General features: G+C 42.0%; 1 protein-coding gene across 3 annotated transcripts in view; it reads left to right on the top strand.

The window, feature by feature from the left end:
- DROSHA (drosha ribonuclease III) overlaps nucleotides 1–14,335 on the top strand; it is a 113,650-nt gene that overhangs the window by 41,461 nt on the left and 57,854 nt on the right. For all 3 annotated transcript variants that reach the window (XM_032772238.2, XM_032772237.2, XM_032772239.2), the window contains exons 14-15: nucleotides 1,990–2,114; nucleotides 3,771–3,870. In XM_032772238.2, the coding sequence (XP_032628129.1) occupies nucleotides 1,990–2,114; nucleotides 3,771–3,870 (225 nt within the window). The remainder of the gene's footprint in view (nucleotides 1–1,989; nucleotides 2,115–3,770; nucleotides 3,871–14,335) is intronic.

Genomic DNA, 14,335 nt, shown 5'->3' with positions numbered 1-14,335 from the left:
TGCAACCCTAATTTAGTCCCCTTCTGCATAAGTATTATGATAATCTTTAACTACATGATTACATACTATTTATTCAGCGTACCCCTGCTTCATTCTGAGGGTGGGTAGTTATTCAGTAATTCCTTTTATCTTCCTTAATCAGTGTGTGGCTTTATTTAATGTACACCAATCAACTCTGCACTGAATACAGATTTGTTAATTTTCTTATTGAGTGCTTCATTGACAGTAATGACTTTATTTTCAGAACAGCTTTGTGATATTAGGCGGTGGTATCATCCCTATTTCACACGTGGAGATCTGAGACAAGGAGACAGCAATGCCAGAATTATCAGGTGTCTACTAATTTTGAGTGTCCAACTTGGAACACACATGGCCTAGTATTTTCAGAGTACACAGTTGTTTTATATCACTTTATATTTGAAAGCAAAGTTTTAATCAACTTCAGTTGCTGGTGTGACTGCTCAGCCCTTCTGAAAATTTGACCCCACGTGTGTCAGTTGGACACCCAGAAAATGAAGAACACACAGTTAATGGCACCTTTTGAAAAGTTGTTTTAAATGACTGGTTCAATATCACATAGGACTCAGTGGCAGAGACAGGATTAGAGTCTGATTATCTAGGGTGGCATTCAACTTCTTTAATCACAAGACCACTCTTTTTCTTATGGAAATGCCTCATTTTTAAATTCCTTTCGTCTTTTTCATATCCTCACCTAAACTATTATGTATATAAGCCTTACAAAACTTTCTTCACCTGTTTGAATGGGTGGAGTAATTTTAAAAATTAAATTTTTGATGGTCAAGTAAAATATTTCATTTTCCATTATCATGTGAAAAGGATAGCTGATAAACATTTATTTTCACCTAGACTGGTAAAACCTACGTGTCAGTATTGTAATTCTGTCCTTTGGCAAGCATTTTCCCCATTTAATTCCAGAAATGGCTGCATTTCACCAGTGGGGGAGATTATCCCTCTATATACTGGGTATCTGTTTGTAAAACACTTATTTTGGGAATGAAAGATTTGTTATAAACACACTTTAAAAATAATATATTTATGTAATAGCAATAGCCATTCATAACTAATAACGTCATAAGAAATAAGGTAACTGTTCTACATGGAAGTTCTTTGCTAAATTGACAGTTTTAATATAAAGACAACTCTAAGTAATGTATCTTTTCAGACACTTCAGAGAACTTGATAGCTTTAGCATCATCCAAACAGCTAATTGCCAAGTGGGAAATCATTTGGGTACATAACAAAACAGCTTGCAAGATAATGGAGAAAATATTTGTACAGAGAGATTCAACTGTGGAACTTTAGCTAAGGTTTTTGCATATGCTACAAAGAGCACTGCAAACGGCGTGTCAGCTGCAATGATGTGGAGTTACTCATGTTCTCCATTTTTGGAGGTGAAGTGAAAATCACTTTCTTCTAGAGTTTGGCTTTAAAAAGATCTGCAAAAAGGACAAAGTATTCCTCATTATTCAAAACTGTGTTCCTCATTATACACATTGGCTTTGGAGCATTTTGTAAGAGTGACGCCACAATTTTTAATGCCACTTAGTCTGTGTGATTGGATGGGTCTAATAATGTCTTTACTTATATTAGATAACCAAGAATAGAATTAAAATTAGAGAGGTGGCATGGCCTAGTGAACCAAATACAGGAATAGTAGTAAGAAGTAGCAGGATTCGATCCTGGCTCTGGTGCCAGTTTAAAGTCTGGCCTTCAGCAATTCATGTGAAATTCTCAGAAACTCTCAAAACCTCAGTTCCCCCTCCCCTGTAAATCAGGATAATACCTGTATTGCAGGGTTACTGTGACAACCAATTAGTTTACATTGGTCAGCCGTGTAAGTGCCACATATTATTATATATTAGTGGTTTTCCACATATATGGCTAAAATATCTCTCTTATTCATTTCAATATATTGAAAGTCTTCTCCGCTTCTCAGAATGATGTCAACTGTATTGTTTTTCTTCCTAGAAACCCAGTTCAGTTCGTATTGATCAATTGGACCGTGAGCAGTTCAACCCTGATGTGATTACTTTTCCCATTATTGTTCACTTCGGGATACGGCCTGCTCAACTCAGTTATGCTGGAGACCCTCAGTAAGAAATTTTCCTCAAAGCTTATGTTAATTAAAAAAAAAAAATACTGTTTTTTTCATTTGTTGTTCAGGAAGGGCCTAATCACATGACTATTGAAGTTGATGGCAAGCTTTCCATTTTCTGCAATAGGAGTGGGAACAGGAGCTGACTTTTATAAACTAGAGAATCTGAAATATAGCTGGTTTTTCCTCTTCTGAAGTCTAATTCTGTTCTGCGCTTCCTTTATCAATTTTATATTTTCAAAATAAGCACGTCAAATTCATGCAATAGTAAAATTATGTACTTGGTAGAAATGTTACGAAACCCGTGGCTATGTCCCTGTTCCGGATCAGCCCTGCCTCTGCTGCTGCTACCCAAATACCTCAGCTCCACTGCTCTTTATATTTGTGCTATAGCTCGATGAGAATTAATGTGAGTATGTGTGTGTGAGCAGGGCAATCACACCGCTAGCTCAGAGTATAGACAGAGCCTAAGTTGACATCATCAATCTAGGCCCTCATGTTGTGTGTGAAATATCTATTACTAAGGTATTCAGAAAAGTTCCATTTGCTGTATTTTTTCTTGTCCAAGTTTTTGATATAGCTAAGTGAAAACAACCATCAGTAAATCTTTTTTATTATTATTATTATTATTATTATTTTTATTATTTTATTCTCTTGCTCATCCCAGAGTATCTGAGTGCCTTCCATACAAAATTGGTAGCAACAGCAAAGTCCCTAGTGGACTTGAAGAAGTCTCTCTCTGCCTCTCCTTTCTCGGGGTGAAAAAAAAATCTTGTTGGGATCCTTGGTTTGTTGGTTTGTTTGTTTTACTTGGCAGAATGACTTGTTTATTTGTCATTTAATTTTTCTTTTTGGACAGATAAATGTATTATCTGTTTTGAAAACTGTTCTGGTGCTGGAATCCTTTATTGAAATGAAAAGAAAATAGTATAGAAGTAGCCTGTAGATTTCCAGTTTCCAATTTGTTTTATAGACCAAGCAGACATTGGAGTCTCTAGGGCCGAGGAAATGCACTGGAAAATGATGGGGTGAAATAGCTCTGAACAGACTCTAGTAAGCAAGGCATGGGATGGTGTTTGTGCTGGAGTTATGAGGATTCTGAAACGGTAAAATGGCTGCTGCTCCATTTGATGGAGCATCAGTAATACGGAATCTTCACCCTAACCCTCACTCTAAACTGGTGCTGTTTGTGCAGACAAAACATAGAAGAAAACAGATCACTAAGGCAAATACTTTGATCGCTCCTTTGCTTCATTTTAAAAGCATTTGCTTTTGTGTTTTGTGTTGAGAGTCTGCTTCTGTTATGATTTTTTTTTTAAATACTGTGCATAAATTGGGCAGTTTTACCTTTTGCTTTAACTGAAACTGTTTTTTGGGGGGGGTGGGGGAAATATAAGGACTGTATTTAGTCTTGCTATAAGTGACATATAGACCTCATATCAAGAAGAGGAGTCTTTCACATGAATCAGAAAAAGGCTTTGACTCGGGGCCATACAATACCCCCCATTGAAATGTGACCCATCAGAGATATCTTTTTAGAGTGAAGTAGTAGGGATTCTTTGCCACTTTGTTAGTGAGAGCTGAGGTACTCATGTTGTGTACTTCTAGAATGTGACAAAGATGTGTTTTGTTTTTTTTCTGTCCTTTCCTGCAGGTACCAAAAGCTATGGAAGAGCTATGTGAAGCTGCGCCATCTGCTGGCTAACAGTCCCAAAGTCAAACAGGCTGATAAACAGAAGTTATCTCAGAGAGAGGTATGCTGGACCTTCACCCATAGCCAGTGACTGAGCACAGAAAGGGGTGGGGCCGTGTTACTACATTTCTATGGAGAAAAGAAAAATAATATCTTATTATTGTCATCCTCACAAATGGTTTTCTTTTCCACGTGCTGAATTGATGTTACCTTTTGTTCTTTGCCTCCTAATGGAGAGACATTTTCATGCACTACATTTTACCCAGTTACAGATACTGCCATAAGGTGTTGAGCTTCTTACAACATTAGTCATTAGCAAATGCAATGCTTAATGTTGAGAAAGGCTTTCCATTCTAGGCTACTCTTTTCAGCTGCCCATAATCTTTAAATTTCCATGATTTACACTTGGCCCAAAGTTGTATTTCAATTGGAAAATTCAAGTGACTTCCCTTTATGGGTGAGACAGTGATCGAAAGGTGGAATGATTTTTAAAAAACAAAAACAAACCTTAGTTGTTGGTTTGTGGTATTTTTTTCTGGAAAAAGAACTCCAAAACAGTTGAAGGTAAAAGCTTTAATTTTTGCATAGTCAGAGTCATCAATGAGAAACATGGTGCTTGCAAAGTTCGGGTTTGTTCCCTCCTCCGAAAAAAATGTTGACTTCTCAGCAGCTTCTGTTGACTTAAGTGGAAAATATTGAATGCTTATGTAACCCACACATCTCCAGTGTGTGGTGCTCTGTCCCCATCTAGTGGCACTGAGGCCACTTAGAGAGAGATGAATGAGTCTGCTCTACAGCCTTAGCTAAAGACCATATGACTTTTAGTTCATGCAGTAGAGCAGTGGTTCTTAACCTGCAGCCTGCACCCCCTTTAGTTCTCAAAAATATGTTCTCACACCCATTATCAAAAATCGATGAAGTAGGTCAGTTCTTTAAACCTAGATTTATCATAACTATAGAATGAAAGAGAGAGAATTATATATTTATTTTAATTTCACAGTTAAAATTTAATGCAGTAATTGTTAAAAAATGTTAATAAATATATAGGTTTGATGAAACAAAGTAGTTGTACTTATGTGCCTGTGCTTAATTTGCGTTTTTGATGATTTACCTTCTAAAAATATCTAGCATGTCTCGCACCCCCAGAAAAGGCATCTCAGACCCCAGGTTAAGAACCACTGCAGTAGAGGCTCATGCATTTAGCTCCAGAGGTCCCAGGTTCGATCTCACCCACCGACGACCAGAGTCTGTCGGCATTACAAATGGAGGCTTGTCCGGGATTTCAACTGGGAAGTCTCTGAAGCTTGGGATGTGCTTCCTCAGCTAGGGGAAGTATAACAAGAAGTCCAATGGCACCTTAAAGGCTAACAGATTTGTTTGGGCATAAACTTTCGCAGGTAAAAAACCCACTTCTTCAGATGCATGGAGTGAAAATTACAGATGCAGGCACTGTTATACTGACACATGAAGAGAAGGGAATTACCTCACAAGTGGAGAACCAGTGTTGACAGGGCCAATACAATTAGGGTGGCTGTAGTTCACTCCCAGTAACTGATGAGGAGGTGTCAATATCGAGAAAGGGAAAGTTGCTTCTGTAATCAGCCAGCCACTCCCAGTCCTCATTCAAGCCCAAATAAATGGTGTTAAATTTGCAAATGAATTTTAGTACTGCAATTTCTCTTTGAAGTCTGTTTCTAAAGTTTTTTTTGTTCAAGTATGGCTATTCTTAAATCTGTTATAGAATGTCCAGGAAGATTGAAGTGTTCTCCTACTGGCTTTTGTACGTTATCATTCCTGATGTCCAATTTGTGTCCATTTATTCTTTTACATAGAGACTGTCCAGTTCGGCCAATGTACATGGCAGTGGGGCATTGATGGCATATATCACATTAGTAGATGTGCAGGTGAATGAGTCCCTGATGGTGTGGCTGATGTGGATGGGTCCTCTGATGGTGTCGCTAGAGTAGATATGGGGACAACTATGTTTGTTACAGAGTTTGATTCCTGGGTTAGTGTTTCTGTGGAGTCGTGTGTAGTTGCTGGTGAGTATTTGGGTTTTTTACCCATGAAAACTTGTGTCCAAATAAATCTGTTAGTCTTTAAGTTGCCACCAAATTCCTTGTTGTTTTTGTGGATACAAACTAACACGGCTACCCCCTGATAGGGGAAGAATGTAACTCACACACCTCCTGGGTGTGGTGCTCTGTCCCCATCTAGTAGCACGGAGACCACTTAGAGAGAGAGATTAATGAATCTGCTCTACAGCCTTAGCTAAGAGTCACGTGGCTTTTAGCTCACACAGTAGAGGTTTGTGCATTTATTTCCAGAGTCCCAGGTTCGATCCCGCCCGCCGAAGACCGGGGTCTGTCGGTGTTACACTTAACACTTCAAAAAATCAAGCCACCTCATTATGGACTAAGAAGCCTGCTTTGAGGCACCCACCTTTTTAAATCTTGGACAAAAACTTGAAAGTTGTTTCTTTGCATGTATACTAGATACTCTTAAGACACACTTTACTTGCATATTTATATCAAGGAGGAAGAAACTTGTTTAGTATATGAAACTTGATGAAGCAGCTTTTCCATTTTGTCACAAAACCCTGTACTCAGTGTTGCATTACAGTATCATAGAATCATAAAATATTAGGGTTGGAAGAGATCTCAGGAAGTCATCTAGTCCAATCCCTGCTCAAAGCAGGACCAACACCCACTAAATCATCCCAGCCAAAGCTTTGTCAAGCCAGGACTTAAAAACCTCTAAGGATGGAGATTCCACCACTTCCCTAGGTAACCCATTCCAGTGCTTCACCACTCTCCTAGTGAAATAGTGTTTCCTAATATCCAACCTAGACCTCGTCCACTGCAACTTGAGACCATTGCTCCTTGTTCAGTCATCTGCCACCACTGAGAACAGCCGAGCTCCATCCTCTTTGGAACCCCCCTTCAAGTAGTTGGAAGCTGCTATCAAATCTCTCCTCGCTCTTCAGTTCTGTAGACTAAATAACCCCAGTTCCCTCAGCCTTTCCTCGTAAGTCATGTTCCCCAGCCCTCAAATCATTTTTGTTCCCCTCTGCTAGATTCTTTCCAATTTGTCCACATCCCCTCTGTAGTGGAGGGACCAAGACTAGATGCAATACTCCAGGTGTGCCCTCACCAGTGTCGACTAGAGGGGAATAATCACTTCCCTCAATATGCTGGCAATATTCCCACTAATACAGCCTATATGCCATTGGCCTTCTTGGCAACAAGAGCACACTGCTGACTCATATCCAGCTTTCTGTCTACTGTAATCCCCGGGTTTTTTTCTGCAGAACTGCTGCTTAGCCAGTCGGTCTCCAGCCTGTAGCAGTGCATGGGATTCTTCCTTCCTGAGTGCAGGACTCTGCAATTGTCTTTGTTGAACCTCATCAGATTTCTTTTGGCCCAATCCTCCAATTTTTCTAGGTCACTCTGGACCCTATCCCTACCCTCCAGTGTATCTACCTCTCCACATACTTAGTGTCATCTCACGAAACTTGCTGAGGGTGCAATCTCCCATCATCATCATCAATTACAGAAGATTTGAACAAAACAGTTTCCAGACCTGACACCCTGGGCACTCAGCTTGAAATACAGCTGCCAACTAGATATGCGAGATTGGAAATATATCCCAGCACCATATACGGAGCCACACCCGCCATCATACACAGCTATCATCCACATCCCTATCATCCATTCATCCCACAACCACACAACTTTTTCTTACACCTGCTGCAAGAATACTGTGGGAGAACCATAATCAAAAGCTTTTGCTAAAGTCAAGAATTATATCAATCCCCAACTCGGCTTTTCACCACACTCATCACACGAAGGCCAAGATTATTCACAATCAATAGAGAACGCAATCTTTGGACAGCGGACCAAACGATTACCTGATAAAATAACTTTGACCACTAGCTACTATGAATACACCATTCCTCTCCTTCAGTAGCTCAATCTTTCCTCCCCTTACTTGAAGAGTCTTGTGTAAGATGGGTTTGTGGAATTTGAATGTATTCCAAAGAGGTTACTCAGATATTATAACTCAGAAGCTCCAGTGTATATTTTAGGTAGCAGCTGGAAGGGATGTCTGCGCATGTGTTTTTTAACTGCAATGCAGATGTAACGTTTGTTGTGACTGTCCTATAATCATTTGCTTACATGTGTGTATAAAGTGGATGTAATGGATATACTCAAGCAGCGAAGAAATCCTGTGGCACCTTATAGACTGACCGACGTTTTGGAGCAAGTGAGCTGTCGTTGAGTGACGCGAGTTCGTCGGATGCATGTAGTGGAAATTTCCAGGAGCAGGTATATATATCAAGCAAGAAGCAGGCTAAAGATAGCCCCAACGGGTTAGTTCAGTCAGGGAGGATGAGGGCCTCTTCTATAGCTGAGGTGTGAAACCAAGGGAGGAGAAACTGGTTTTGTAGTTGGCAAGCCATTCACAGTCTTTGTTTAAATCCGAGCTGATGGTGTCAATTTGCCAGATAACTGAAGCTCAGCATTTTTCTCTTGAAGTCTGTCCTGAAGTATTTTGGCTGGCAGTAGGGCCCCCATTAAATCTGCTATTGTGTACCAGGGAGTTGGAAGTGTTCTCCTACAGGTTTTTTGTAATATTGCATCTAATATCCGATTTGTGTCCATTTATCCTTTTCCGTAGTGACTGTCCAGTTTTGGGCGATGTACATAATCAGAGGGCATTGCTGGCTATTGGCGCGTAATACATTGGTGGAGTGCAGGTGAATGAACCGAATGATGGTGTGGCTGATCTGGTTGTGCAGGTGAATGACTTGATGATGGTGTGGCTGATCTGGATGGTGTCGCTGTGTGATAATGTGGCAGAGTTTGCATCGAGGTTGTTGCCATGATGGTTCCTGAGCTAGAGTACTAATGGTGCGGTGTGCGGTCTGGTTGAGAATATGCTTAGTTGGCCACGGTTGTCTTGTGGGGCCGAGGACTGGCCTGCCCACAAGCTGTGAAAGTGTGGGATCATTGTCCAGGATGGTTGTAGCCTGCTGATGCATTGGAGAGGTTTTAGCTGGGGACTGTATGTGAATGGCCAGTGGAGTCCTTTGTTTCCTTTCTTGGATTGTCTTGCAGTAGGAGGCTTCTGGGTAACGTCTGGCTCTGTTGATCGTTTCCTTACTTCTTGTGTGTATATTATAGTTTTGACCGAATGCTTGGTGAAGGATTTTGTAGTGTTGGTCCTGTTGAGGGGTTTAGAAGCAGATGCAGTTGTAACCTCAGTGCTTGCTGTAGACAATGATCGTGTGGTGTGCTGGGATGGAAAGCTGGAGGCATGAAGGAGGCCATAGCGGTCGTATGGTTTTCGTATAAGGGTGGTGGTTAAATGACCATCACTTATTTGCACCGTGGTGGCTAGGAAAGTGGACTCCCGTGTAGAATGGTCCAGCTGAGGTTGGGTGGTGGGGTGGAAGCTGTTGCAATCGTGGTGGAAAATTTTTCTCGAGTCTCTTTCCATGGGTCCAGATTTGATGAAATGTCCTAATCAACTGTAAAGCATAGTAGAGAAGGGCGTGAGTGGGACGAGAGCTGAGGAAGCGTTGTTCCAGGTTCGCAGTCCAATAAAAAAATATTGGCATATTTTGAGGCCATGCGGTTCCCATGGCGGTACCACTGAAATCTGGAGATATATATTGGTATCAAAATTTTGAAATAGTTGTGGTGAGGATAAAGGCACAGAGCTCACAAAACAGTTGTGCTGTGGCATCATAAGGGATAAACCAGTTCTTGACAGCTTGTGGGGATGTTTGTGTAGAGAGCTTCTACATCCTGGTGGCTACGATGGTGTCTTCTGAAGTCACCCAGACATTGTAGTTTCCTCAGGAAATCAGTGGTGTCAGGAATAGCTGAATGCTGGTGGCATAGGGTCTGAGTAGAGAGTCCACAATAATCAGACAGTCCTTCAGTTAGAGTGCCAATGCCCGAGTGATGGGCATCCCGGTTTCCAGGTTTGGTGATCCTGGGTAGTAAATAGAATAACCCTAGTCGGGGCTCTAAGGGTATGTGAATTTGTTCGGTGTATAGTGTACGGAGTGTCCTATAGAAAAAAAACTTTCAGGACCAGACTTCAAAGAGAACTGCTGAGCTTCAGTTCATCTGCAAATTTTGAACACCACCACCTTCAGGATTAACAAAGACTGTGAATGCTTGCCAACTACAAACCATTCTCCTTGCCCTGGTTTTCACACCTCAACTGCATAGAACAGAGCCTCATCCTCCCTGATTGAACTAACCTCTCGTATCTCTAGCTTGCTTCTTGGCTTGCATATATAAGTACCTGCCCTGGAAATTTTCACTACATGGCATTCGACAGTGAGTATCACCCACGGAGCTCATGCTCCAATACATGCTGTTTAGTCTATAAAGTGCCCACGGACTCTTGCTGCTATTTCTGACTTATGCCCTCCTTACTTGTACTCACTTAAAATCTCTCTCTTATATAGTAATAACTTGTTTATTTTTTTTAATCTAATCAGTGTGTTTAAATTTAAGATGGTTTGGGAACTCATTTGGTGGTGGCAATTGGGTGTAATATTATTTTATTAAAGAAAACACACTTTAATAGAAGCTCATGCTCCAAACATTGTTAGTCTATATCAGGTGCCACCATTGAGCTCTTTGCCTGCTTTTACACTTCATTATCACACACTTGTATTGTGAGGAAGGCTGGCCGGTACAGGACATACATTGCATACATTTCTAAGGAAATCTAAGACCTGGTGTGTTGGAAGTCACCTTGCAGTATAACCAAGGCTGAAATTAACCCAAGGTGTGCTGGAAAGGGTACAGTTGCACACAAACACCTCAGGGTGTGGCGTTGCTGCTGAAGCACTCCTTGTGAGCTGCCTAGATGGGGAGTTCCTTCAGCCAAGGGCATTGTAAGACATCCATATTGCAGAAAGGGGTGCACAGCTGCTCATAGTCTAGATTGTACCTGGTTATGTTCACACCACTCCCTCTTCTTATCCTGATTGACTAACTCGTTATCTCTAAGCTTGCTTCTTGCTTGCATAATATACCTGCCCTGAAATTTCCACTAACATGCATGTTAACGAAGTGGGTATTCACCACTGAAAGCTTCATGCTTCCCAAAACGTTCTGTTAGTCTATAGATGCCACAGGATTCTTTGCTGCTTTTACAGATCCAGACTACACGGCTACCCTCTGATATTAATTCAAGAGTCTTAGACTGACAGCAATCACAGTTTGCTTTTCTGTAATGACTGAAGCTGCTGTTGCAATAGAATGATCTTCAGCATTATCTGACAGTGCACCGGATTTTACTCATTAGTGCAAAAGCTAGCATACTGTCATGTGAACATGGGTTAATTAACATTTTGAATTTATAGATAGTTTAACATAAGCCCCCGAACCTCAGCTTCTTTCCTTGTAAATGGAGTACACAGTGTTTTAAAGTTATCTGAATGTCATAATTTAAGGAGGAATCTTTTCCCCACTGAATAGATTGACTTTTATTTTTTACTGCAGCTTCATCACTGCAGGGAGAACAAAGTGGAAGGCTAGAACTTTTTATTAAAACTGTCTCTCATTAGGAAATAATGGATGAGTTATTCTAAACACTAGCAGAGAGGCGTGGGGTGATTGCATTTGACTGCAAAATATAAAGTCTCCTTTGAACGATTTATCACTTTCTTGTAGTGTGTAGACCTTTGTTTCTAGATTGTAATCATCCAGGATGATGGGTTTCCTAAAGTAATTGTCTGTCCATAAGGAATATTAAAAACAGTTCTTTAGGCAGAAAACTTGCCGTAGTGTGTCCCACTTCATGACACTGGAGGACCCATCCAAGTAATTTAGTAGGAGCCTGGCAGGCTTACTGTAATTGGGCATGGAATTTTAAAAAAAAGAAAAGAAAAAATTTATTCAGATTGCAAACTGATGTGCCCTGAATACATGCGTACTGTGTAAAAAGCCTAGAAGACCTTTGTAGAGCCTACCCCTAAAAGAGTGTACAATTTATGCTCTGTCAACCAGCTCGTTGCATTTGGATATGGCTAAGGTAACAGGGGGCTTCATACACCCTGCCCATTATGCCATTAGAATATTCAATGTCAAGATTATGGATGCAACGTCATTATTGAGGTGGTGCTAGGAGCTTCATCATGTACCAGGAGGAACCCTTTGTGCTAGACCAGGGGCGGACAAACTTTTTGGCTGAGGACACATTGAGTTTTGGAAATTGTATGGAGGAACGGTTAAGGAGGCTGTGCTTCCACTCAAACAGCACAGGATGGCCCGCCCACCACATATCATAGCCCCCTTGCTTTCTCGTCCTCTATGCCCCCCCCGCCCCCCAGATCCGCCCATCCAACCCACCCTGTTCCCTGAAAGCCCCCCGGAATTCCTGCCCCATTCAACCTATACACCACCCGCTTCATTGTCCCATGATGCTCCCACCACCCCATCCACCCCTCATCTCATTCCTGACTGCCCCCCCACCCAGACTCCTGCCTCATCCAAACTCCTTCTTCCCTGTTCCCTGGTTGCCCCAGCTCCTGCCTCTGACTGCTCCCGCACTTCCCACCAAACCCCTCCTCCTTCCTGACTGCCCCATTCAATGCCCCTGTTTCCCTGCCTTTGACCCGCCCCGACCTCTATCCACACCACTGACCACAACCCCTGGAACCCTCCCTCACCCTTACTGTGCTGCCTTGAAATCACCAGTGGCTGACAGCGCATAGCACAGATCCCTGAGTCCAGGCGGGCACATAGTTGCAACTGTGCCCAGGAGTCGCGAGCCCCACTGCCCAACCATTGCGACAGCAGAGCGAGCTGAGGCTGTAGGGGAGAGGAACATGGGGAGGGACTGGAGCGAACCTCTGGACAGGAGCTCAGGGCCGGCAGGAGGTTCCCGCGGGGGATTTGCCCATGTTGCATAGTTTTGCCCACCTGTGTGCTAGACACTGTAAACTGCAATCAAAGAGACTGGTCTGTGCCCTAAAGAGCTATGTATAAAGTTCTAAACTGAAGCCAGGCAGCAGGGAGGGGGAAATTCTCAGCAGGGCGCCTGCACGTGAAGCTAGGGAGAGGAAGATGTAACGTTTATTTCTAGGACCTATTATTCGAGTAAAGTTCTTGTTTCTCAATAAGAAGAAACTATGCAGTGACTGTTTCCAAATGATATATGTGGAGTCGACATAAACATAGAGACATTTACAGTATCAGGACCTAAATTCAACTGGGAAAGACCCTAATGTGCGGATTATTATTCTATTTATTCTTCTATTTACATACAAAAAATAAAAAGGAGACGAACTCCTATTCAAGGCTTGTAGGTGTCCTTGCCCATATTTCAGAAACAGAAATAAACAGCCGCAGAAGACTACTTCTCAAGGTCCAGGCAGTAACGTTTTCAATGGTTGGATAAAGTAGGAGGTTTCAATATAGACCTCTGTATCAGTGGCACTAACGCCACTGTTTCCGTAAGAGAGGTATGCATTTAAACAAGATCTGTATATAGTGAACTGGGGGCAGATAATAAAGGTCTGTCTCTTTTACATCGCATGAATGAAGGGGTTGGGTTGTTTCTCACCCAACCTTGTGATGCAAGTATCAGGTGTCGGAATCCAGAGAGAAATGGTAACAGTAAACCCCGCATAGACCTATGATTGGGTCCAAAATCGATCCTGATAAATGTGGGGTTGTTTATAGCTGGTACGCAAAATTTACCATTTAAGCGTTGGTTTCACTGTAAGGAAGAGCAACGAGCAGCAGGAGGAGAAACACTCTTCTCAGCCATAGTGGAGGAGAAGCTGCAGCTTCCAGCAGTTGGGGCTCGCCATCAGCGAGAGAGGGAAACACTTGGGGGAGCAGGGAGACGTTCAAGGGGCAGAGGAAGAGCGGAGACACGGGGGAGAGAATGGCTCTTCTTTGTCAAAAGAGAAGTGGGAGCAGAGGAGACACATGTTTCTTTTTTTTCTATATCTTTCTTCTTTTCTTTTCACCGTGGCGTGGCTCATAGGCCACCAACCTTAATTCAGTGTTATATCCAATTTGCCGTAACCGTGGGCGAGCGTTATAGCGGGTTTTCACTGTATGCTATCTCACTCGAAATGCTCGGAATGGCTTGTTCATACACTTCGCAACAAAATCTGTGATAGTCACCTTTGTCCTCACCTCAGCTTATCAGCGATAACAAACTGACCACATGCGAGCCTTTTGTCTATTGTTGGGTATCCCGGGCACCCAGCTTACATCATTACAGGGGTGGGTGGAGACTCATACAAGATTGTTTAAAATTGCCTTCCTCTGAAAGTAATGCTTTAAACAAATAAATTAAAATAAATAAACACCATTCTCAAATACAAATCCTAACCACCCTAAATTCTGTTTTTCATGCCCACATCTGGTTTCATATGCTTGTTGTTGAAAAGTTTCCTCACAGCTGCATCATTCCTCGCTTCTGGACGCTACGAAACAGGCAAAACACAAAGAACAGAGAATGACAGGGAGTTAAGGCAG

The sequence above is a fragment of the Chelonoidis abingdonii genome, chromosome 2 (assembly GCF_003597395.2).
Source record: "Chelonoidis abingdonii isolate Lonesome George chromosome 2, CheloAbing_2.0, whole genome shotgun sequence".
Lineage (NCBI taxonomy): Eukaryota > Metazoa > Chordata > Testudines > Testudinidae > Chelonoidis > Chelonoidis abingdonii.
This window is presented reverse-complemented; position numbering and strand designations above follow the sequence as displayed.